The 23,332-nt window shown below is 52.0% G+C and overlaps 2 protein-coding genes across 6 annotated transcripts; both read right to left on the bottom strand.

Moving 5' to 3' along the window:
* Nucleotides 1-209: 209 nt before the first annotated feature.
* On the bottom strand, nt 210-11,381 carry MYBPH (myosin binding protein H). 5 transcript variants are annotated; one of them, XM_005216663.5, is made up of 11 exons: nt 8,206-11,381; nt 7,964-8,098; nt 7,060-7,227; nt 4,548-4,636; nt 3,998-4,193; nt 3,706-3,845; nt 2,991-3,150; nt 1,648-1,784; nt 1,353-1,539; nt 995-1,045; nt 210-533 (listed from the first exon to the last, which is right to left on the bottom strand). In XM_005216663.5, exons 1-10 carry the CDS (start codon nt 8,450-8,452, stop codon nt 1,029-1,031), a joined length of 1,476 nt encoding a protein of 491 aa, XP_005216720.2. In that variant the 5' UTR covers nt 8,453-11,381; the 3' UTR covers nt 210-533; nt 995-1,028. The 5 variants fall into 5 exon arrangements, with proteins under 5 accessions (XP_005216720.2, XP_010811320.2, XP_010811319.2 ...); XM_010813018.4 differs by having other exon boundaries at nt 210-536; NM_001075435.1 differs by having other exon boundaries at nt 217-478; nt 8,206-8,507.
* A 101-nt stretch (nt 11,382-11,482) lies between these two features.
* On the bottom strand, nt 11,483-21,591 carry CHI3L1 (chitinase 3 like 1). Its single transcript, NM_001080219.1, is given in 10 exon segments — nt 11,483-12,108; nt 12,282-12,398; nt 12,901-13,083; nt 13,647-13,770; nt 16,539-16,660; nt 18,602-18,752; nt 19,522-19,578; nt 20,097-20,298; nt 21,200-21,229; nt 21,454-21,591. Coding segments are annotated over 10 exon segments (1,176 nt in total). The 5' UTR covers nt 21,503-21,591; the 3' UTR covers nt 11,483-11,967.
* Between the last annotated feature and the right edge of the window lie 1,741 nt (nt 21,592-23,332).

Consider the following 23,332-nt stretch of genomic DNA (forward strand, 5'->3'; position numbering starts at 1 on the left):
TGTAGTTATCCTCTAAGGTCAGCAAACTGAATGTGAAACAAGATCCTAAAAGATCTCATATCTGGAAAACCCCCATGAGATCACGGGTCCCCTCCCACTGGACCTTCCTCACAGTGTCAGAGGTGGAGACTCCATCATGGGGACACATTCAGCCCACCCTCCTGGGGACACAGCGCCCGTCACGCTGACTCTCACTGTCACAGAGGCGCTGCAGCATAACACCAAACACCTTTATTCAAGTGCTTCCCGCCCAGCATACGACTCTTTGCAGGAGAGCGCTGATCTTTGCAACTTCCAGGGCTCCTGGTGTCTAGAAGCCTGTCCAGAGGCCTGCTAGGCCCACTCCCAGCGGAGGGACAGAGGCGAGGCAGGTACCAAGGAGCAAAGCCCATCAACTGTCGCTGTGGGGTGAATACCTCGGGCCTCTGAGGTGCTTGATTCTGGGCCTGGCAGCCCTGACCCCTCAGGCCTGTGGCACCTGGCAAAGAACGTTTCACGAGCCCCACTGGTAGGCAGAGGTGGGAGACGTGCGCCTGCTGAAGAGATGATAAGGGGGAGAAGGCCTCCCTTCCCGGCCCCCCTCCCCTCAGGCCCTAGACCCGCAGCCCGGGCTCCAGCTCTGCCTCCCGCAGCTCTAGGATATACCCTCACCCGTCCAGAACCTCAGATCCACCTGGGAAGGGCAGTCAGGGCATGGTTGTTTCTGCTACTTTTCTGGCTGAGGAAATTATCCCACGGGGATGCCCCAGCCTAAGGTCATTCAGAGTCGGGACTAGACTCTGTCCTGTGCCCGTCCCCTGGATGCCCAAGCCTTCCAGGCCTTGCCAGCATCACCCTACTGTGCTGGGTCTCCGGAGCACCACCAGGACTGTGCAGGTATCTTGCCTGTGACTGCAGATTTATACTCAGAGCTGACTGCCACCCTCCCTTCTTAAGCCCACCCCTGCTCCAGGCCTCCACCCCCAGAGGCAGGAGAGGGGGTGCATGCAGTTACCTTTCTCCTCTTCACAGCTTCCACCAGAGGCTCCTCAGTGTGTGGCTGAGGCTGGGAGAGACCTGAAGGTTAGAGCTCAGGGAGGGGGCGGGTGTTTGCTGGGGACCCAAGTGCAGGGTGGGAGGTAGTGAGTCTCAAGCCCTCACCCAGTGAGCCGTGTGTCTGAGAGGCAGACTCCAGCCCTCCTTTTCCCACATTTGGAAAGTCCTCCTGAGAGCCTGACTTCTATCTTTACTATCCTCATCTTGCCTTGATTTTCAGCGCTCAGCCTCATCTAGTCCAGCAGGAGAAAAGATGGCTTCTCCTGGTCTCCCATGCATCAGAAGATTCCTAAAAAGCAGCCTCTCTTAGGCCTCACCTTTCACCTCCAGCCGGCAGTCCACAGACGCCTCCCCCAGCACATTGATGGCCTTGCAGGTGTAAACTCCGGAATCGAAGGGGCTGGGTTTCCGGATCTCTAGGGTGCAGACACCCTGCTCAGAGAGAGCTCGGTATTTGGGATCACCCTGGATGTCCATCTTGTTTTTCATCCAGATGATCTTGGGCTGGGGGGGCAAGGTCAGAGAGAGCTGGGAAGGGTGTGGCCAGGATGAAGCCCCCGAAGGCCACCCTCAGGCTTAGGCAGAGTTGTCTGGAAAGATTTTTCACCTCACCTTGGGTGAAGCTCGGACACTGCAGGAGAGCTGTGTGCTGTAGCCGGGGGTGGAGGTGTGGTCAGCCAGGGGCTGAGTGAACGAGGGGGCTTCTGAGAAGTCTCGCTCAACAAAGCTTTTAGGTTTGGCAACAATATCTGGTTTCAGAGGAGAAAGAGGGGATGAGTTTGAGGTTACAGGACGAGACCTCTTAAGACTGACCTCATCTGTTTTCCTGAAATAATCACTATAGCTTACACCTAGGTATCCCATTTAATCTACACAGCATTCCTTTGGAAGGGTGCGTTTATCACCCCAGCTAACAGATGGAAAACTAAGACCCTTCATGGATGAGGGACTTGCCAATCTCACACAGTGAGTTTGTGGCTTAAGAGGTGGAAGGCCACGTGCTGGTCGTGGCTCTTTGAGCAGACAGCCAGTGGTCTGGAGGAAGGCTGAGGGCAGGCGACAGCCCACTTCACCCCTGCCTCCACCTCTGGAGCCCCATGGCAGGACCCCAGGCTCCTGAGATCTTTGGGAAGCCAGGCACAGCCAACATGCAGGAGCAAAGACAGAGTATCTCAGAGAGGCAGAGGAAAGCCAAAACCATGGCTGGGCGAGTCACAGGGAGGCAGGGAGGGGGGTGGCTGACTGAGGGTGGGGACTAAAACTCAGCAAGTCCACATGTTATTTCTCTTTGTCTTTGGAGACTTTACTGGCTTTCTATTTTTAAACAAAACCTTTTTCCTAATTCTGTGCAACTTAGGCTGGTGTTTAAAAGAGTGTGCTTTCTGTGGCTCACACGGACTGTGTGGGGCCCTTAGGCCCAACATCCAGGTGACACACAAGGTGACAGGGAGAAAGGACCGGGAATTTCACATTTGACGCAAGAGGACAATGTGTCTATGTAGAAACAGTAAATAACCATATCTCTGTTGTCCATCTACGTGGTGCTATATTAGGGTTGGGAGTTTGCTTTTAGCAAACTCGCCAGTCTACCTAACCACACACACTGTCCTTCAGAGTGGTTCTCTTGGGACGCTGTACATGAGACCCAGTGACTGCTATGATGTTGGCAACCACATGGCATCTTTAGCATAAGTGCAGTCTCCCAAGGGGTGCTGCTCATTTGCATGGTTTACTCTGATGTGTTTGTTACAATCAGTCAACCACATCCATCTTTTACAGTCACTCTGTGAATGTGTGTGTCTGCATAGCGGTGGCCTGGGTGTGGAGAAGCAGCAAAGTTCTGGCAAGTGGACTCCCGTGAGATGCACCCAGGGAGGGGTGCTGACATTCCAAGGCATGGAAGAGACGGGCATGGTGATGCCTGGCTTGCTTTCTGGTCTTGGACCCAGACCTACCTGTCTTTACGATGTGGGCGAGCTCCTTGGTGACAGCTGCTGAGGCGCTGAGTCCACACAGGTTTTCTGAGAAAACTCGGAAGGAGTAGGAGTTGCCCACGATGAGGTCGGAGACAGTGCAGCTGGTGGGGTGGCAGCGCTCGAGCACTGTGAACCATTGCTGCAAGAGCCCGGCCCAGCTGTCCTCACTCCCCATGCCCTCGCCCTCCCTGCGCCCCCTGGGGCCTTCTCCTCTGAGGGGCTTGGAGTGCGGAGAAGCAACTCCTGGGAGAAGGCGACCTCTCTGGGGACCTCAGAGAATTCTAGAACCTTACTGGTCCAAGTGTGGCCAGATGACCTGCAAAGAATCACCTGGGACCTTCAGAGACGTGTAGGATCTCAGTCCCCACCTCAGACCCACTGAATTAAGACCTGCATTTTAGCAAAATTCCTAGGTAATTCACATGTACATTACATTTTCAGAAGCACTGCTTTAGAGCTTGAAGGGCCCCAGAGAACAGTCCTTGCAGTCTTCAGAAGGAAACTGAAGTCCAGAGTTTAAAGAGATTTGCCAAAACCCACACAGCGAGTCAGGATGGCAGTGGGCAGACCAGAAGGCCTCAGTTCCTGTACTCTCTGTGGACAGGCCTTCCCCACCACCTCGGCCACTTCCTCTCCCCCAGACCCACCTCTAGTCAGACCCTCCTCCCTAACACCCTGCTCGAACAGGCCTCACCCCTGTCTTTTTGTCTGCCTTCTGCACCGTGTAGCCCAGGAGCTCTGTGTTGCCTGTGTCCTGGGGCGGTGTCCACTCGAGGGTAGCGTTGCAGTTCCAGACATCCAGCAATCTGATACTCCTGGGGGGTCCAGGTTTCTCTGCAGGACCACAGAGTAAGGAGGAGGGCTGGGCTCGCAGCAACCCCTCCCTCAACACGATCGGGCTGCTATCGCTCTCTCTTGGCCTGACCCCCCTGACCATCAGTCCTGGGGCAGGGGAACCTCAGCCCTTGCCTCCCCCGGTCCCATACCAATCACCAGGATGTTGATGGCTGCCTTGGCCTCCAGGTCTTTCAGCTGCACAGTGAGCTCATAGCAGCCTGAGTCAGAGCGCTGGGCGGAGCGGATGAAGAGGATGGAGTCCTGGTCCCCAGTGCGCACGCTCACCCGCTGGCTGTCCAGGGCATGACCGTTGTGGGTCCACAAAGCCTGAGGCTTGGGATTCCCCTGGGAGGGAGAAACTCTGAATGGGAGCAGAAGGTGGCAGGCCCCCACCACCGCTCCAGGGTTCTCTGGAGCTGTGCTCAAGGGAGCTGACCGCACCAGCCTTGCCTAGGAAGGGCAGCAGCGGCTAGAGCCACAGGTGCTTCCTAGACCCTCATCATCCGGTTGTCCAGCCGGGCCCGGGGCCACCTGTCCTATTCGCCAGCTGGAGAATCGACTGAGTCACGCGCATCTTGATGGGTGGGTCTCAGCAGACCTCCAAGGGAACCCTGACATTTTCTGGGCTCCTCCGATACACCTCAGGCGGGGCCCTGTATTTCCACCCATGCTCTTACCCTGGGAGGGAGGCATACCCACCTGGAAGGGGATTTGCAGGTTAATCGACTCTCCCACCTGGCGAATGTAGGTCTGACGAAGGTGGCGGGGAACACGGATCTTGGGGGCCTCTGCATTAGAACCAGAGTCTAGGCTTAGCACAGCAGGGGGGCTGCTGAGAGGCTTCTGCAGCAGGGGACGTGACAAACAGTGAGGCTGCGCCCCGCAGGGCTCCTGGGATGCTCTGAGACTGCCTCCTTGTGGGCAGGGCAAAGCTCACTCCCCAGATTCAGGAGCCAGAATCCCCTGAGGCCCTTGGGGAGTTGAGAGACAGGAGGTTCCAGGAGGGCAGGACCTCCACGGTGTGAACTGGTAGGCATCCTAGGCACTCCCTTGGTGCTCCAACCCTGCCAGGCTGGGATTTGCCCTGCAGCCCTGGCATTCCTGGACTCCAGATGGGCCCTGCTGGCTCCCGGGCTCCCCCTGGTGGGCAGTGCGTGTGCACCTGTCGCCTGCATTCCCAAGAAGGATGGCCAACTGTCTCCTTCCTAATGCCTCTGCCCTTCTGCCTCGCACCAGCCCAGGCCTTCAGAGACGCCCCGTGAGACCCATTTGCACACTGTTCTGTCCCCAGTCCAGGTGAGAGAACTGGGGTCTTTCCCTTGCTAAAGGGAGCCAGAGCAGGCATACCCGCTTCCTTCTCTTTTCCCTCCCACTACCTTTCAGTCTGCGGTTGGGAGGTCCTTCCTGACACCTTACTTCCGACCCGTGCTCCAGTGGAGAACCACATTCCTGACCATCACCTCATCAGGTGCAACCACTGAAGCTGTTGGGCATTCCACGGGGAGCTGCAACACCCTCGCAACTCTCTGCCTAGGCGGGGTGGGGGTGGGGGTGGCTGAGGCCCCTCAGTGACAAACAGGTGGCAGCAGGTGGTTAGTGGCGTGCAGGGCGGAGAGGCAGGGGACAGTGAGAAGGAACACGGTGTCTCTGAGGACTAGCTGCGCAGGCACTTGGCCCTGGGAGCACCAGGGGTGGAATGTTCCAGAGGCAGCTGCAGGGGGCCAGGAATGCTTGGCAGCTCCAGGTGGCTGAAGAGGGACAGCTGAGCAGCTGAGGACTCTAGACAGGGTCCCCACCCTGCCCTGCCCCTAAGAAGGGCCTGGCTGCTCCCTGTTTATTCACGACCTCCTCCTGCCCGCTTCTCTCCAGGAAATCCCCTTCTTTCCTGCCAGAGGAATTTTAATGGAGTAGTGGGTGCCGAGTCTAGCCGACTCCTCCAACGTTAGGCCTTGAAGTCGAAGGTCCTGGCTCCAACAAGCTCTCGGAGTCCAAACTCCTTGTGCCATCAGGGAGGGTCCAGCATGCCTGCCAACGCCCCCTTCCCAACCAGGAGGTCTCCCCGCCACTTCCAGGCTAGAATCACACTGAGCTGCCAGGTGGGACCATGTCTCACCCAGACTCAAAGGATGGACATGTCCTCTGGTTTTGAAATTCACCAGAAAAGATTGCTTGCCACCTGGTGGGACAGGAATGGTCCTCTGTGGGAGTCAGTTCTGGAACTGCCACTAATAGTTTGGGTGACCTCAAAGGAGTCCTGGGGTGTCTTGGCTTGGATGGACCAGCCATGACAATCTATAATTCTATATTGCCTAGCCCTGTGGTTCCCACATCTCTCAGGCCTTAAAGCTGAAAAGTATTTCCTTGAATCCAAACTTGACTCCCTTCTGTGGCCATGAAGCCCCCTCTTTCTGGTGGCCTTGTCCAGAGCTGCGGGGTGCCCCTCTGCCTCTGGGAAAGAGGAGGGCAGGACAAGCAGGAAGGTGGAGCAGGCCTCGGGCCACCTGCTGGCCCATGTCTCTTGTCACTCTGGGGCTCTGGGCTGTCCCCAGAGACCTTGGATCAGACCAAATGACTCACTGCCATTAACAGACTGAAACCCGACCAGCCTTGGGAGGGGAGCAAGGGTAGGCTTGAGGCTAATGCACCCTACAAATAGAAATCTTAGCAAGGAGACAGCAGCTGGCCTCCCAGGTTTCCAGTTCAGCACTGGCCTCTGGGGATGGAGAAACTTTCACAGGTCTTTTGCAGGGTGTTCGTCTTCTTTCCACTAGGGACTTGGTACAGTAAGAGGCAAACAAAGATTTTTCTCTATTCCAAAACCTTTGGGAGAATCTGGAACCCAGGTCATATGAAATGAGCAGAAAATGAGCTTCTATGGCCGCTGAAGGGATTACGATTAGATAGGAAGAATGAAATGACTCTTAAGTGTTGGGACTCTGAGCAGGTGACCGGGGCAGCGTGAACTTTCGTTTCTGGGGGTCGGGAAGTCCTTCCTCCAATGCTTGCAAGCCGGACCACCCAGAAAATTGACCTCTTTGACCTCCAGAGACTCCTTGCTGCTGAGGAACCTGGAACTTTCTTAAGGCAAGATGGCGCCAGCAGGTGGCTTGTGCACGTGAGTGTGGGGAAGCGACTCTATCCATTGGCCTCCTTTTCTCCAGCCATTAGCTAAGGTGCCTGGGAAGGACTGGGGAGCAGGGATGGGCTTTACCGATGGTCTCCTGGATGTGGATGAGCCGCTCCAGCACCGCCGGTGGGCCAGCCCCTGCAGAGCTCACTGCAGCCACGCGCACGAAGAACTTGTCACCTACAGCCAGGTTCCGCAAGGTCTGCTGGGTCACCATCATGGGCCGGGCATTCACAGGCACCCAGTCCAAGGCTGAGAGGAATGAAGACAGTACAAGGCCCTGGCCCCATGGCCACCGGCACCCTTTCTCAGTGGGGCTTCCCTGCTCACTGACGGTCTGGGGAAGCTGGCCTCCCTTTCCGGGCCTTATTTTCCTTCTGCTGTCCCTCCTTGACTTCTCATGTATCAAATGGCATCAAAGACACCTTGTGTCAGAACCTTTGAGTGGTGGCCAGAAACGGGTTTCCTGAAGCCCAGAGAGGCTTGGACACGTTTACCAAGTCACACAGCAAGGCGGAGGCAAAGGCAGGAGCCAGACTGAACTTGCCTGCCGCGGAGGTGGACAAGACGGCAGCGGACAAGATGGCGGCATCAGGAGTTTGGCCACAGCCCCGCTCCTTCTCCTCACTGTCTCTTGTTCTAACTTAGCCCTCTCCCTCAGCTTCTTTACAAGCAGGGTCCTCTGAGACTCAGGACCTCCTTAATTCTTACAGAGGAGAACCGCAGTGTCACCGACCATTTTACCCTTGTTACTCAGAGGCTTCCTGAAGCTGGAGGACAAGGCACCTGCTGAGGCCCCTTGGATGCCCTCCTGCTTTCAGAGATGTGTAGGTGAGCAAGACGCTGTCCATGAGGCTTAAGCAGACTGCCTCCACTCCCCCTCTGCGTCTCCCTCTGTTCTGACTCAACTGCAGAGTCTGGGGGCTTGTCCCTACTGCCCCCCAGGCCCACCTCCCCTCCGTATATGAGGGCTTAACCCGGAGCTCACCTCCCTCTCGACGGAGTTCCAGCACATAGCCCTGAAGCCCCAGCCTCCCCAGCCTCTCTGGAGGCTCCCAGCTCACAGTCACCGAGCTGTCACTCACATCCTCCACAGCCAGCAGCAGCGGGGCACTGGGGACATCTGAGGGAGAAGCAGGGGGCGGTGAAGGGGTTTGCAGCCGAGACCTCGCCCCCCACCGCTCCCTGCCATGACTGCCTCCCCCCTCCGCCCACCCCAGCTCTCATCACCTTCACGTGGAAGTGCAGGGTCAGTGGCTGCAGGGCCTGCGGGGGCTGCAGAGGCTGCGGGGTCAGGAGGCTGACGGGCAGACTCCTGTGGGTCAGAAGCCTGCTGTCCCCCGGGAGCCTGCTCCCCCCCAGGAGCCTGCGGAGCTGCCGTGTCTCCAAAGGGCTCTGTAAGGGGCACATGTGCAGACTCAGAGGTGGTCTCCTCCAGACCACAGGCAGGGGCCTCCGAGGTGGCTTTTTCTGTCATTGCAGTGCCCGCTGGAGGGTCAAGCTGGAGTGTGCAGGGATTAGCACTGGAGGAGCTGTGCTTCCAGGGTGACTGGGACTACCTAGGTTCAGTCTTATATAGTCAGGGGGCTGCCCCACCCCCAAGCAAATGTTCCCAGCTGTGGGGTCAGGTCAGGCAGGGGGACTGAAGGGAGAGGGAGGCGCATAGGCCAGGAATAGCTCTGGGGGAGGAACTGCAAGGGTCCCTTGAGGAGCACACAACCTCGTCCATCATCCCGATTGAATCTTAGAGACAGGGTTCTTGTGCCCAGATGGGAGGAGGGCACAGATCAGTGAGATGGGACGTTGCCAGGAGGCTGTGCCAGGGGTCAGGGCATTGGGAACCAGAGCTTCCATCTGGATAATGAACCCAGATCAGGCTCTGTGTGTTTGGCCTCTGTGGGGCCACTTGTGCTCAGGGCTTCTCGGCTTGGGTGCACACAGCCTGCAACAGCCTTCTCTTAGAGCACTCCCAACTGTGTTCCTGGGCTCCTACACTCCCCTAGCCCTCACATTCCCTGGGAATTTTCACTTGGGCTGTATGAGGCTGAGGGCCTAGAGAGGGAGGGAGCTGAGATGCCCAAAGTGGGCTGGATTGCAGGAAGTCTTCTAACAATGGGACCCCAGGAAGGGAGTCCAAGGCCCCAGGTTACCCAGCCTCTCAAATTCCTGCTCTGGACCTCAGTTTCCTTGTCTGTTACAGAGGACACTATGACAGTCCCCTAGCCCTTGGGGTGAAATCAAGTCGTAAGACAGATCTGGAAGCGATCTTGGAGGAGGACAGCACTCAGAGACTTCTAGAGTCCTCGAAGCAGAACATGGCATGGACATTTGTGTGCCACGGGGGAAATGAGGCAGGTATGGCCAGATTTCTAGTCACTGAGTCATTCATCCAATAAAACATTAAGATTTGTTGCTGGCGGGAGTGTAGATGGGAGCAATCTCTTTGAAAAAAGTGAGATGGTATCTAGTCAAACTGAAAGTGTGTGACCCAGCAGTTACAGTCCTAGAAACATGCATGTAAACATTCACAGCAGCATTGTGTATAACATTAAAGTTGGAGAACACAGCTCTGCCTCAACAGAGGAATGCATAAATAAGTGGCGTATATGTGCACCTATAAACCAAAAGTGGAATAAAATGAGCAAACTTCAGCTACTCAGTTGATCTAACAGACATAACAGGGAGCGAAAGAAGCTGGGCACAGAGAGTGATGCGACCCCATTCATACTCAATTCAAACACGGGCAGCACCAGCTCTGTTCTTCAGGGGGCATCTTTAGGTGATAAGGCCACAAAAGAAGGCAAGGAAGACTAGGATAGTGCTTGCCTCTGGGTGGAGGGACAGAGATATGGAGTTTCAGAGGCACAAATGAGGTCTTGTTTCCTGTCCTGAGTAGTAGTTATACAGCCTTTCACTATATAGTAATTCTTTAAATTAAAAAAAAGAAAATACATTTTGTGCACTCTTCAGCATGTATGATATATCCTACCATTTTAAAATCAATGCCCGTGTAATTTATTTCAAGCCATCAGTCGCGTTCACACTCTGCCCCTTCCCCAGCGCTGAGGGCACAGGAGTGTGGTGGCCACGTCCCATGGTGGCTGTCCTTGTTGGGAAAGGCAGTGGAGGGCCTCAGGAGCCTCTTCATCCTGCCCTGCTTGGGTGCCCGAGCCCTCTGCTGGGTGAGTCAGAGTCCTGCCGGGCGGGATTTAGGTCCGGAGACCCGATCCCCATCCCTGGGCTCTGACTCTGCAGCTATAAGTGAATGTGACTAACTCTGTAGGACCCTGAGTCAGCCCTGCAGAGCCTGTCCCAGGATGGGGGAAGGGTGGCCGGGGGAGATGGGGAGGGGGATAGCTGCACTGGAGGATTCACACAGCTCCTGGCATTTCAAAGACCCCAGTGTGGTGGGAGGGCTGTAGGCACAGATTGGGAATGCTGGGCCCACTGGCCTGCAGTGAAATGCCAGGCAACCTTGAAGCTCTGGCCAAGTTCTCACTCTTTGCCTTTAGCTTGGCAGTGACCTTGGGATTAGTTGCTTCTGCCCTGCTCCAGCTAGTTCAGATTTCAGGGAGGCCGATAGGTATTTCCTTTCCCCACACCTCAAAGTAGTGCCACAAACCACTGGGCCAAGTCACAGATAATTCAAACAGCCGGGAATCCATGAATAAATTCTCTTTGATTTTGGAGCATGCAGATGAACTCGGGATACAAAGCTTGTCCAAGGCTCTTGGAGTGTGCAGAAACTGTTAAGAGCATCTCTACTTCATGAAGACTGGAAGCCTGGCTGATCTGAGCTCATCCTATCTGACCCACACTGTCTCATCTGGCCCCCACCTCGTGTCCCAGGCTGGGCCAAGGAGCCTTGATTTCTGCATGGGCTGAGGGCTAAGTGTGTCCTGAGAGGAGAGAGACAGAGGGCTAGGCTACAGCCCTATGACATCTGACCAATTTCAGTCCAGCAATGAAAAGGGCTCTTCTAAGGTGATGAGCAACTGCTCACTGAGAGTGTGAGGGGAGCTTGGAAGGCCAGCTCTCAAGATCTGCAGAGACCTAGACCAGTGATTATGGGACAGTGTGTGAGGTAACATTGGTGTCTCCTACCTCTGAGTCCAGGGTCAGGGCTCTCTCTAACCTGGCCCTATATTGGCTCCTACCCCTCCCAGGGTGAGAAGAGATGAAGGGCTGGGATTAAAGGGTTTCCTTCCTAGTGCCTGCTAGCCCCTGGAAACAGAAAAGGCTTCTTTCAACAAAGAACCATATAGAGAAGTCTGGATGACAATGAATTTAAGATCTAGAAGGCCTCCAGCACTCTTGGGTTAAGCCCACAACCGATGAATCTGGTGATGCTTGCCGCTTTGGGGGATGCCCTGGAGGCAGCAGAGGACAGGGTGGTCTCACTTTCTGCACCTCAGGGCTCCCAAGTCTGAGAGAAAGGATTCCAGAAGAGAGGTGGGAGGTGAGCCCAGTGGGGCCACAGATACTGAAGCAAGCGCCAACAACAGGTGAACCCTGGTGCTTTATTGAGCAGGTCCAGAACCAGCAAGGGGAAGTGGGATGGAGATACAGTTATGTTCCCAGGAAAAGGTTTCAAGCCAGGCCTTGCAGACAGTGTAATTAGTGTGGTTGCTGCTTCTTATAAGGCTGTGTGGCAGCAGAGCTTGCCAAAATGGCGTCCTTAGGCATCAGGCCCCAGAGTAAGCAAGGGGAAGAAATCTCCCGGTGTCGGGCTTGGCGCTGCTGAGCATTCTTGTTCGTCAGCAGGTACGTGCTGACCCTGCACTGTGCGCTGTGCTGGCCCCACAGCCCCACCCCGGCCTGCCCCTCAACCAGAGCTGAGCTCAGACTGCAGAGCCGTGGCCCTCACATGGGCCCAAGGAAGGGAGGCTGAGGCTCAGCGGGGCCCCAGCAGGGCAGGAGATCAGGCTTCTGGTCAGTCAGAGCCAAGTGTGAGAGGCGTCTCTGCCCCACTGTGAGCCCAAGGGCAGAAGGCTACACCTCAGCAAGCACATCTTTGATGGCACTTGTGAGAGGAAAGGCCAGGTTCTGCCCACAGAAGGTGCCCCGGAAGTCATCCAAGTCCAGGGCCCACACCATGGCGCCAGCCAGCTGCCTGTTCTTCAGGTACCGTGCCTGGTGGGGAGACCCAAGGCGGGCGTGGCTGGGTTCCCGTGCCAGGGTGCACATGGGGGCATGCTATCTAGACGACACTGGGACCCAAAACACCCCTGTAGCCAAGTCCCCCCCTCGGTGCAGGGGGCATCCCTCTCGCTTTTCATCTGGGGGGTGTGGCCTTGCGAATATACCTTGTTTTTGACACTCTCCTGGTCGTCATACGCCACCCACTGGTTGCCCTTGGTGGCATAGGGGACCTGCTGGTCACGGAATCTGTGGGTGATGGCTCCGTGGAGGAAGTCACAGATCTGAGCAGAGAACAGGGCAGGGGTGACTGGAGAGCTGTGCTGAGATGTTGCCGGTCACTGGGGGGATGTTACCCCCCAAATCTATTGCAGCCCCTTGCTTCATCCTGCAAGTTGCACCTGCCCCTAGAACCTGCAGATTTCACGCAACTTTACTTAAAATAGATGCAAATATCCCAGGGTTCTGTGGCTGCTCTCCACTGACACTGAGGACTGGCCAAGGCAACTCAGAGCAGCAGAAGTTGGGTCAAAACAAAACAAAACCTACCTCTTGGCTGTTGCTTTTTCCTGGGCTAAAAGGAAGGCCCCAACTTGGTGGCCAGAGGGGATGAAGACATGATGTGCCTGCCCTCCTCCTCCCTCTTCTCTAGAGTGCTAAGTCTGCTGGAATTTTTTTTTTTAATTTTTTTAATTTTCAAAGGAGTAAAATGAGGATGATTTGGAGGGTCACCTTCCCCAGGGCTGCCAATGCTGTGGGAAATCTTACCTTCTTCCTAGCTCATACCTCATAATAGGCAAGGATCCCTTTCTCCTTGGTGAACTGGCCTGGAATTCCTGGCCCTGAGATGGGGGCTCCCACATCTGTCTTGGAAGAGGCCAGAGTGTAGCTCCTCCCAAAAGTGGGGATACCCATCACCAGCTTATTGGCTGGAGCCCCCAGCCTCAGCATGTAGCTCACAGCGTAGTCCTGGGTGTGGGAAGGGCAGGACAGTTTGAGCAGTTAGTCTAGGAGGGAAAAGGTCGTGCAATTCCCATTGCTGCCTTGAAGGGAGTTCCAGATCTAGATGCACCTGGAATTCCCTTCCTTCCGGGAACTTATAATGTCAGTCTAAAAAGCACTGTACAGTTTCCATCTCAAAGAAATCCTCTTAGGTATAGGAGAAGATGCTGTTTCATAGTTGCAGAAATCAGGTGACTGGCTCACATTTCACAGCAAGCAAATGGCAGGGCTAGACCAGACTCTTGGCTTCTCAGCCCCCAGCCCTCTTTTGCTCTCTCCCACCTGCCCTGTGCCTTCACCCTGTAGGCCCGTCAGGAGATATCTTGATTCTGTATGTACATATCACCTCCTCAGTTCCCAGAGCCACGGAGGATGCATGAACTTTGCGCCTCGGATTCCTCATCTGTGAAGTGGGCCCCTAACCCCTCCCTTACAGGATTACCAAGCAGTGGAGAGGTTGGTGTGTGGGCTCTGGCAGGCGGCAGGCATTTGTGGCCCCCTCTCAGCCTTCCCTCCTTTGGGACACTCACAGCGTTACTGAATCTGTCAGAACTTGCATCTTCCTGGCCTCGAAACAGGGGGCTGTGATGTCCGACTGTCTGGCGCCAGGCTCCGTGAAAGTCATAGGTCAAAAGGCTGATGAAGTCCAGGTGTCTATAGAAGAGTGGATGCAGGGCAAGGAGAAAAGTTTAAAAGCACACCACCCCAACAGGATGTGAGCAAGAAGAACAGGCAGTCATTAATCCAAAATCTGGTAGAACCCAGTGACCAGACTAGGCTGCTGGACCTAGGCTCCTGCTCAGGGTCCCACAGGAGCATTCAAAGCAAGAACAGGGCTCTTCCTGTCTGCACTCAGGACACAACTGGGAGCTGCCCTCCAGCACATCTCAATTCCTGCTCTCCAACCACATTCATCTTCGAGAAAGCAGATTAATATCATCAGTAACTAGCCTTGTGGGGAAAGAGCAGGACCAAAGGATGGCCTGGAACTATGATTCCTTGTAATATGGAGTAAGCTTTCTACACACACAGATTAGGGGTCTCCAGGTGGATTGCATGAATATGAGCTTTAGGTGTTTGGGGCAAATGATTGAGAGCCACCTCATTCCCACCCTCTAAGTGATCAATGATCACTTGACCACCCTCAGTGATCAAGGCAAAGAAATAGAGAAAAACAATAGAATGGGAAGGACTAAAGATCTCTTGAAGAAAATTAGAGATACCAAGGGAATATTTCATGCAAAGATAGGCACAATAAAGGACAGAAATGGTATGGACCTAATAGAAGCTGAAGATACTAAGAAGAGGCAGCAGGAATACACAGAAGATGTACACAAAAAGATTTCCATGACCCAGATAACCACAATGGTGTGATCACTCACCTAGAGCCAGACATCCTGGAGTGTAAAGTCAAGTGGGCCTTAGGAAACATCACTATGAACAAAGCTAGTGGAGGTGATAGAATTCCAGTTGAGCTATTTCAAATCCTAAAAGATGATGCTGTGAAAGTGCTGCACTCAATATGCCAGCAAATTTGGAAAACTCAACAGTGGCCACAGGATTGGAAAAGGTCAGTTTTCACTCCAGTCCCAAAGAAAGGCAATGCCAAAGAATGTTCAAACTACCACACAACTGCATTCATTCCACACGCTAGTAAAGTAATGCTCAAAATTCTCCAAGCCAGGCTTCAACACTACATGAACTGTGAACTTTCAGATATTCAAGCTGGATTTAGACAAGGCAGAGGAACCAGAGATCAAATTCCAATATCTGTTGCATCATCGAAAAAGCAAGAGAGTTCCAGAAACACATCTACTTCTGCTTTATTGAGTATGCCAAAGCCTTTGACTGTGTGGATCACAGCAAACTGTGGAAAATTCTTAAAGAGGTGGGAATACCAGCCCAACTTACCTGATTCCTGAGAAATCTATATGCAGGTCAAGAAGCAATAGAACTGGACATGGAACAACAGACTGGTTCCAAATAGGGAAAGGAGTATGTCAGGTTCTATATTGTCACCCTGCTTATTTAACTTATATCCAGAGTACATCATGTGAAATGCTGGGTTGGATGAGGCACAAGCTGGAATCAAGACTGCTGGAAGAAATATCAACAACCTCAGATATGCAGATGACACCACCCGGGAAGAAGAAATAAAGAGCTTCTTGATGAAAATGAAAGAGGAGAGTGAAAAAGCTGGTTTAAAACTCAAAATTCAAAAAACTAAGATCATGGCATCCGGTCCCATCACTTCATGGCAAATAGATGGGGAAACAATGGAAACAGTGAGAGACTTTATATTTGGGGCTACAAAATCACTGCAGATGGTGACTGCAGTCATGAAATTAAAAGATGCTTGCTCCTTGAAAGAAAAGCTATCATCAATCCTAGACAGCATACTAAAAAGCAGAGACGTTACTTTGCCAACAAAGGTCCATCTAGTCAAAGCTATGTTTTTTTCCAGTAGTCATGTATGGATGTGAGAGTTGGACTATAAGGAAAGTTGAGTGCTGAAGCGTTGATGCCTTTGAACTGAGAGTCCCTTGGACTGCAAGGAGTTCCAATCAGTCCATCCTAAAGGAAATCAGTGCTGAATATTCATTGGAAGGACAGTTGCTGCCACTGAAGCTGAAGCTCCAATACTTTGGCCACCTGATGGGAAGAATTAACTCATTTGAAAAGACCCTGATACTGGGAATAATTGAAGGCAGGAGGAAAAGGGGATAACAGAAGATAAGATAGTTGTATGGCATTAGCAACTTGATGGACCTGAGTTTGGTAATGGACAGGGAAGCCTGGCATGCTGCAGTCAATGGGGTTGCAAAAAGTCAGACACGACTGAGTGACTGAACTGATCAATTAAAGCAATTAAAACAATGAATCTACATGTGCCTGAGACCCTAAAGAAGATTCTAGTCAGAGTGAAGAGTCTTTGTCTCTTACTCTTGGGTTTCCTAAGATCCATGTCTTGTTCCACCAAGAAATCAAGCTGCTTGGCTGGAGACTGCTCATCACCACATGCATAAGGAGGCAAGGCAAGGAGAAGGGACAGGTGAACAAGAAAGGGGAGTCTCTGCAAGACAGAGTCCCTTGAGGACTCTCCAGCAGGCTAGAAATGAAAGGTATTTTTAACTGCTGCTTTGCCCTTCCAGAGACTAGTGACTGGCTCATTTGTATAACTCTCTCTACTTCTTTTCCCACAAACATACATTCATAGCAATTTTCTCAACTGGTCAGCACAATATCCCAAGTGAAAAGGAAAGATAGGGATTATTATACCCCTTTTGACAGATAGGAAGACTGAGGCACAGAGAAGTGATGTGACTTGCTCAAAGTCACTCATCTCTGGAGAAATTGGGACCAAAAGCCCAGTATTCTGATTGTACACAGATTGCTAAGGCAGAGTAGATCAGGAGACTCACCGGGATATCTGGGCGATGTCATAGCCTCTGTCAATAGCAATCTTCCCTGCAGGCACTGCTGCGCTGAGCAGGAGCTGCTCTGTGCCTGCTTGGGCTTCCCTTACAAACTCAGCCTTCATTTCCTGGTTGGGAGAGAGGCAGGTGAGTGACAGCAAGCCTTGTGGAGAAAGATCTTTGAGGATGTCATTGGCCTTCCCTGTCTGCTGTAATCTCCAACCAGACCGGAGCTTAGTGGGAATGATAAAGTGGTCCCATCTGCAGGCTCACCCATCCTTTTCCTAAAAACAGTTCGGGCCGATCTCATCCCTACACCCCGTGTGTACTCATCAATATTCCATTTTTCTTTGTCCTGCAGGGACCATGAGAATAAAGAGTGATCCCGCTTAGTCCACAGATAGAGCTGGAAGACATTTGCCTGTCGGTCTCTGCTTTGTTTAAGGTAGTAAATGAGAACACAAAGTTAAAGTGATTCATATTGATTGTTGTTCAGTCTGTTGTTCTACGCTGTTTAGTCACCAGGCTGTGTCTGACTGTTTGCGACCCCATGGACTGCCGCACACCAGGCTTGTCCGTCCCTCACCATCTCTTGGAGTTTGCCCAAGTTCATGTCCATTGAATCAATGATGCCATCCATCTATCTCATCCTCTGTCACCCCCTTCTCCTCTGCCTTCAGTCTTTCCCAGCATAGGGTCTTTTCCATTGAGTCGGCTCTTCACATCAGGTGGCCAAAGTATTGGAGCTTCAGCTTCAGTGTCAGTACGTCTAATGAATATTTAGGATCAATTTCCTTTAGAATTGACTGATTTGATATCCTTGCAGTGCAAGGGACTCTCAAGAGTCTTCTCCAACACAACAGTTTGAACCATCAATTCTTCAGTGCTCTGCCCTCTTTCTGGTCCAACTCTCACATTCATACATGACTACTGGAAAGACCATAGCCTTAATTATATGGACCGTTGTCGGCAATGTGATGTCTTTGCTTTTTAATACACTGTCTAGGTTTGTCATAGCTTTCCTTCCAAGAAGCAACCATCTTCTAATCTCACGGCTGCAGTCACCATCCACAGTGATTTTAGAGCTCAGGAAGAGGAAATCTGTCACTGCTTCCACCTTTCCCCTTTTGTTTGCCATGAAGTGATGGGACTGGATGCCATGATCTTCTTCTTTTTAATATTGAGTTTTAAGCCAGCTTTTTCACTCTCCTCTTTCACCATCATCGAGAGGCTCTTTGGTTCCTCTTTGCTTACTGCCATTAGAGTGGTATCATCTGCGTATCTGAGGTTGTTGATATTTCTCCCAGAAATCTTGATTCCAGTTTGTAATTCAGCCAGCCCAGCATTTTGCATGATGTGTTCTGCATATAAGTGAAATAAACAGGGTGACAATATACAGCCTTGTCATACTCCTTTCTCGATTTTGTACCAGTCAGTTGTTGAGATTCTAACTGTTGCTTATTGACCCACATAGTTTCTCAAGAGACAGGTAAGATGGTCTGGTATTCCCATCTATTTAAGAGTTTTCCACAGTTTGTTATGATTCACACAGTGGAAGGCTTTATTGTAGTCAATGAAAAAGAAGTAGATGTTTTTCTGGAATTCCCTTGCTTTCTCTATGATCCAGCAAATGTTACTGATACTGTGAACAGTTTGTTTGATTGCTCTGCCCCTAGGGTAACTAGAGATGCTTGGGCTGCCCCCAGATGGAGTTGAGTATCCCTGATTTAGTGCATGCTCGGGAGTGCGCAGTGTCAGTTTGAGAATGAATAGAGGACAATGATGCTCGACTAAGTGGCAGTGAGGAGTAGGCGCCCTGGTTAGTGAACGCTGCCTCTTAGAACCCCAGCCCACCTCCCCTGTTTTCAGCGGATGTCTTCCCTGCTGTGTCAGACCTCAGGACACAGGCCTGTTTGTCTTACCTTTGGCCCAGATCTCAGGACTCTGCAGCAAGGAGGCTTTAGTCTCCTTTTGCCTGCCTCGGGAGAACATGCCCAAAGATAGCTTCTGCCCTCCTTACTCCTTGGTGCTCCCCACCTCCCTGCCCCTTTCCCCGACCCGACCAGCACCTTGACCAGAGTGGTGAGATGCCGCTTGTCTCTCCACCCGGGGTAGAGCCATGCTAGGTCCAGTCCATCAAAGCCATGGGTCCGCAGAAATGGTGGCACCGACTTGATGAAAGTCCTGCGACTCTGGGTCTTGGAAGCTATCTTGGAAAATCTAGAACCAAAATCACCACAGTAGAGTGCTCAGCACCAAAATGCTGGGTGCCTTGGCCCCTTGGAGTGGTCTCTGGGGCATGTGCAGCTGGGAGCCTGAACTCACACAGCTATAGGAGGGCATGGTTTGGACAGGACCCACTTCTAATCATCTTATTAATAGAAAGAACATGTGCATTATAATCAGATATCCCTGGCTCTATCACCTAGTAGCCAAGCCATTTTGAGCAGATTATAACCTGAGCCTTAGTTTCCTCATCTGTAAAACAGGCATAAATGTAATATCTCACAGTGCTATTATGAGGATTACATGTGATAGTGGTTGGACAGGATGCCTGACACATAGCAACCACTCAATAAATGAGAGCTGTTATAGCCATTACTTTAACTCTTTTTAAAGCTGCTCCAACTCTACCCACTCCAGGAAGTCCTCCCAGGGTCTCCACTCCCAAATTCCCATTCATTCCATCTTGCTCCTTCCAACCCTTAGGACAGTATCCCCTCAAATTTCTTTGTTTTCATGTCTGAGAAGTAGTAAAAAGAGCACTGGCAAGCAATCAGAACATTGACTGCCATCTTGCTGTGTGTCTCTTGGCAAGTTCCTTCCCCTTTCTGGTCTCTGGTTTCATGATTGCACGTGATGCAAACTCCTGACAACCATTCACGTCCCTGTGCCTGACCATTCTGGGGTCCCTGTGACCTTCATCCCATGGGTGTAGAGAAACCTATGCTTCCTCTTATCCCATCATCCTCTGGGGGATGCATCCTACCTTTGAGAACCGAAGTTCCATCCTCCAACAGATAGGAGGGTCTTCAGGTTGGGGTTCCTGTGGGGCACAGAGAGGCAGGAAGGCTGGGGTTGAGTGAAGTTGCCATGATATGGGGTGGCCCCATGTTTAGGAAGCTGTAGTAGGCTTCTAGCTTTGGGTAGAGGCTGAATCAGGCCTCCAAGGCCCTTCCAACCTTGAAATTCACTATTCTAAGGTTTTCTAAGTATTTGTGGCATGTATTCTGAGATGTGTTGCCCATTTTTGTTCCCTCCAGTGGGAAGCCACGATATGGCAAAATAGAACCATGAACATTTTCTCTGTGGAGAGGCACCCACAGGGGACAGAGAGAGTTCCTTCTTCCAGGGGAGTTCATCTATGCCTTTTTCTGCAGGCTTCTTCTATACCCTGACCTCTGCCCTCATCACTTCCTCCCATTTGAGCCAAGGCCCTCCAATTCTCTACCCAGAAGTGAGTCCCGGAGACCTTGCCCATCCCCTTGAGCAGGCGCACTCTACCCTGAAACCAGCCCTCCTGACCTCCATCTTTCTCCTGCCCTGGCTAGTCAGTGGCCCAACCTGTTCTTGAGTGTGTTCAGTGTGTCATAGAGCGTCACGTCATTCCACTCCCAGGTGTCGATCTCATTGTTGCTTATGTTGGCAAAGCTGTAGATGACATGGGTGCACAGGAAGGGGTCGATGGCGTCTGGGAAGCAGCTCCCATCACCCTCCCGGTACTGGGACCAGCTGGTGTAGTAGCAGATCAGCTTGTATGCAGCACCTGAGGAGAAGGCTAGGGTGAGCCCTGGGCCAAGGTTGAGCCAGGGACCCTCTGGCTGGGGCCCTGAGCTGAGCACCAGTGGGGTTTTGGGGAGGGGTGGGATGGATGGGTAGAATTGTGAGCATAGTTAAAATTCTCAGTGAAAGCAGCTGGCTCAAGGGAGTTCTCTGTCTGGTGAAAATAAAACCTATTTTGAAAATGCTTAGGAAAGATCAAAGTATATAAATATACTGCAGACTAAGAACAGAACACTGCATGGAGTGAGGAGGCTTTAATGAATAAAGATGAGATGGGACTTGGTACAAGTAAGTAAGGTTCCCTGGAGGCCTTGAAGGAAAGGAGTGGCCTAGCTCCAAACAGCCAGTGTTAGAAGACCTTTGCCTTTCAGGAGTCCTTGATCTGAGAGGCTCTGGCCTGTCTCTTCTCTGCCTTCATGGGGAAGGTACCCCTGACTCGTAACCCACCCAGAATGGCAGTCTCCGGCCCCTCAGTCCATCCCCCTAGCTGAGACACAATAACCCAGTGGACTGGAAAGTTCCCGCTCTCTTCTTTTTCTAATTTCTGCTGCTGCAGAGCAGGCCTCTTCTGCCCTCTTGATTGGAGTGGGCATCACTCATGCACACTGTTCCTGGGCTCCTATTAGTGGTTCCCACTAGGCTATTGGTTGAAGCCTTCATTGAACCTGAGCCTTTGAAAGTTTTTAATTTTGAAAAATATTAAATATACAGAAAAGTAGAGAGTAGTATAATAAACATCTATATACTCATCACCTTGGTTTAACAAATGCTAATGTTTCTGAGCCATTTGCATCACAGAAGAAACTGGGGAAAAGTGCCAAGTTCCCTTCCATATAGCCCTCACCACACCCCCACCTTCCATGAGTTAAAAGAAGGTTACTTACAGCTCTGGAGCAGCACCAGGACCACAAAACCTGAAGGGAAATCCAGGATGAGACCCCCTGCAAGCACCTCTGGTCCTCCCTCCTGCTCCCTGCACCCGCCCCGCCACCACCATGGAATCCAGGGCCTCCTCACACCAGGCACCTCCTCTCTCCCCCCTGGCTCTGCACCACCCCTTCTCCCACCCACTGCCTCTCCCCACAGCAGGTAGGAGGCCAGTCTCTGCAAGCAGTAGCTCTGCGGCCAACCCAGAGACCTGTCTGAGCCGCCCTCAGCCCCATCCTGGCTGCAGCAGAGGAGGGCATGGCGCGGCCTCTTCCTGTGCCTTCAGGTTCCTGCTCCCCAGCTGCCTGAGCAGGACGCTTCCTGGGCCTCCAGCTTCCTCTTATACGTACCCTTCTCCACTCCCCTGCACCGCAATCCTCCCTTTACTGGAAACCGAGCTGTGTGTCAGTGAAGGAACTGGCAGACTGTGAAGTGGCGGGGGAGGAGCACTGTGGGCCACGAGAGGCGGATTGGGAAACCCTGGAGAGTCTTGAAAACTTGGGCCAAGTCTTCCTGAGGCATCTGCCAGTAGAACAGCCATTAGAGGGATGATCTGGGGGTTCCTGGGCCCAGTGACTCAGCCTCCCACTCACTTTTCTCCAAAAGTCAGCAGTTCCCCTGCTTTTCTGGCAACCCCTACCTTTGCCTCTCCAGCCCTCTGTCCAGGCCTTTGGCCAGGCTGAAACTGGGCACAATTGAATTCTGCAACCCGCAGCACCTCCAAACAAGGCTGTTATTTCTTCTCTCCCTGACCCCGGCATCACCCTGCCTGACCTCCTCTCCTCCTCTCCAAGCCTGCTTCCCATAGCAGCCTGAAGGTCAAGGTGAGGGCCAGAGAGCCTTTCAGCGACTGACATGCTGATTGTTTAACAAGAAAAGCTAGAGAGGAGTAGGAAGTGCTGAGTGGCACTCTGAGACCTGCTGCTGCTTTCCCTCCTTTTGAAATGCCAGTTACAATGAATGAGAAAGAATTTGGCAAGTCTGAGGCTTCGCTGAAGTACCAAGAAGTAAAAATGCAGACTACTCAGTTTCCCCCAGGAGCAGATAATCTCAGAAGATGAATAACCCCCATTCCCTCAGCTCCTCTCTTTTGAAACCCAAGTGTAATGATACCACCCCTTTCTAGATCCCTCGGTGATTTTTTTTTTTTTTTTTGGTCACTCTTCAGATAAGAACAAAACTTCTTAACAAGGCTCTGCATGATTTGTCTTATTTGTGGATACACTTTGATCCAAAGATCCTAGACAACTCCATTCTTTGTAGGCTACAAATGAATTAATAGGCAGGGAGTGAAAAATTCAGAACTCCAGTTGCTGGAAGAGGTCAGAGGGCTTCTCAATAGATACCTTTACTTTGACACTAACATTCGGTACTAATCTGATGTTAGCCACACTGGTTTCACAGCCCTCTCTTGGTGAGGTCTATCTCTCTGTGCACTTCTCTTCCTTCCTCTCCCTGTAGAACTGAAACAACTCTTCACTGAAAGAAACGATCAGAGAGCAGTTTGTCCAGAGTCATACTCATGAACACTAAAGGGTCATTGCTTCACCCTCTTAAGGTGAATAGCCTTCTTTTGTACCCTAGATAATTGACAGAAATGATAGTTCATAATAACCTTTCTTTGTTTGGGGCACTGGGAAATAGACTTCTTCTAAGTCTAATAGAAATATTACAGTGGTAGGTATGTAAAAATTTTCATAACAGGGTGCAGGATGTTAAGAAAACACCTACTTTCACTCTCCTCCTTTGTTAAAAATTATTTCATAGGCTTAGATTGGCCCAAGCTTTATCCTGTGCTCCCCTAAACCCAGTTCATTGGTTCCACATGTCGTGCATGAATGTGGCCAGAAGAGGCCAAGACATTGCCTGGGGCTGCCCCAGCATGACTGGCCGAGGGTCCCAGAGCACCTCCCAACCTCATCTCATGTCCTGCCTGCTTCAGCCCCTGTAACCCATCCATTCATTCCATCTTTCTTTTTTTACTTTATGTCCGCGCCACGTGGCATGTGGGCTCTTAGTTCCCTGACCAGGGTTGGAAACCAATGGAAGCACAGAATTTTCATTGCTGGACCACCAGGGAAGTCCCAATG

The sequence above is a fragment of the Bos taurus genome, chromosome 16 (assembly GCF_002263795.3).
Source record: "Bos taurus isolate L1 Dominette 01449 registration number 42190680 breed Hereford chromosome 16, ARS-UCD2.0, whole genome shotgun sequence".
NCBI classification, from domain to species: Eukaryota; Metazoa; Chordata; class Mammalia; order Artiodactyla; family Bovidae; genus Bos; species Bos taurus.

Bases quoted from the DNA above. Each gene is read 5' to 3' on its own strand.
- MYBPH (XM_005216663.5), bottom strand. From the start codon at position 8,452: ATGACAGAAAAAGCCACCTCGGAGGCCCCTGCCTGTGGTCTGGAGGAG. The intron at 8,099-8,205 runs GTGATGAGAGCT...CTTCTCCCTCAG, and splicing joins CCCTGCACTTCCACGTGAAG to ATGTCCCCAGTGCCCCGCTG. The intron at 7,228-7,963 runs GTGAGCTCCGGG...CATTCCTCTCAG, and splicing joins GGAACTCCGTCGAGAGGGAG to CCTTGGACTGGGTGCCTGTG.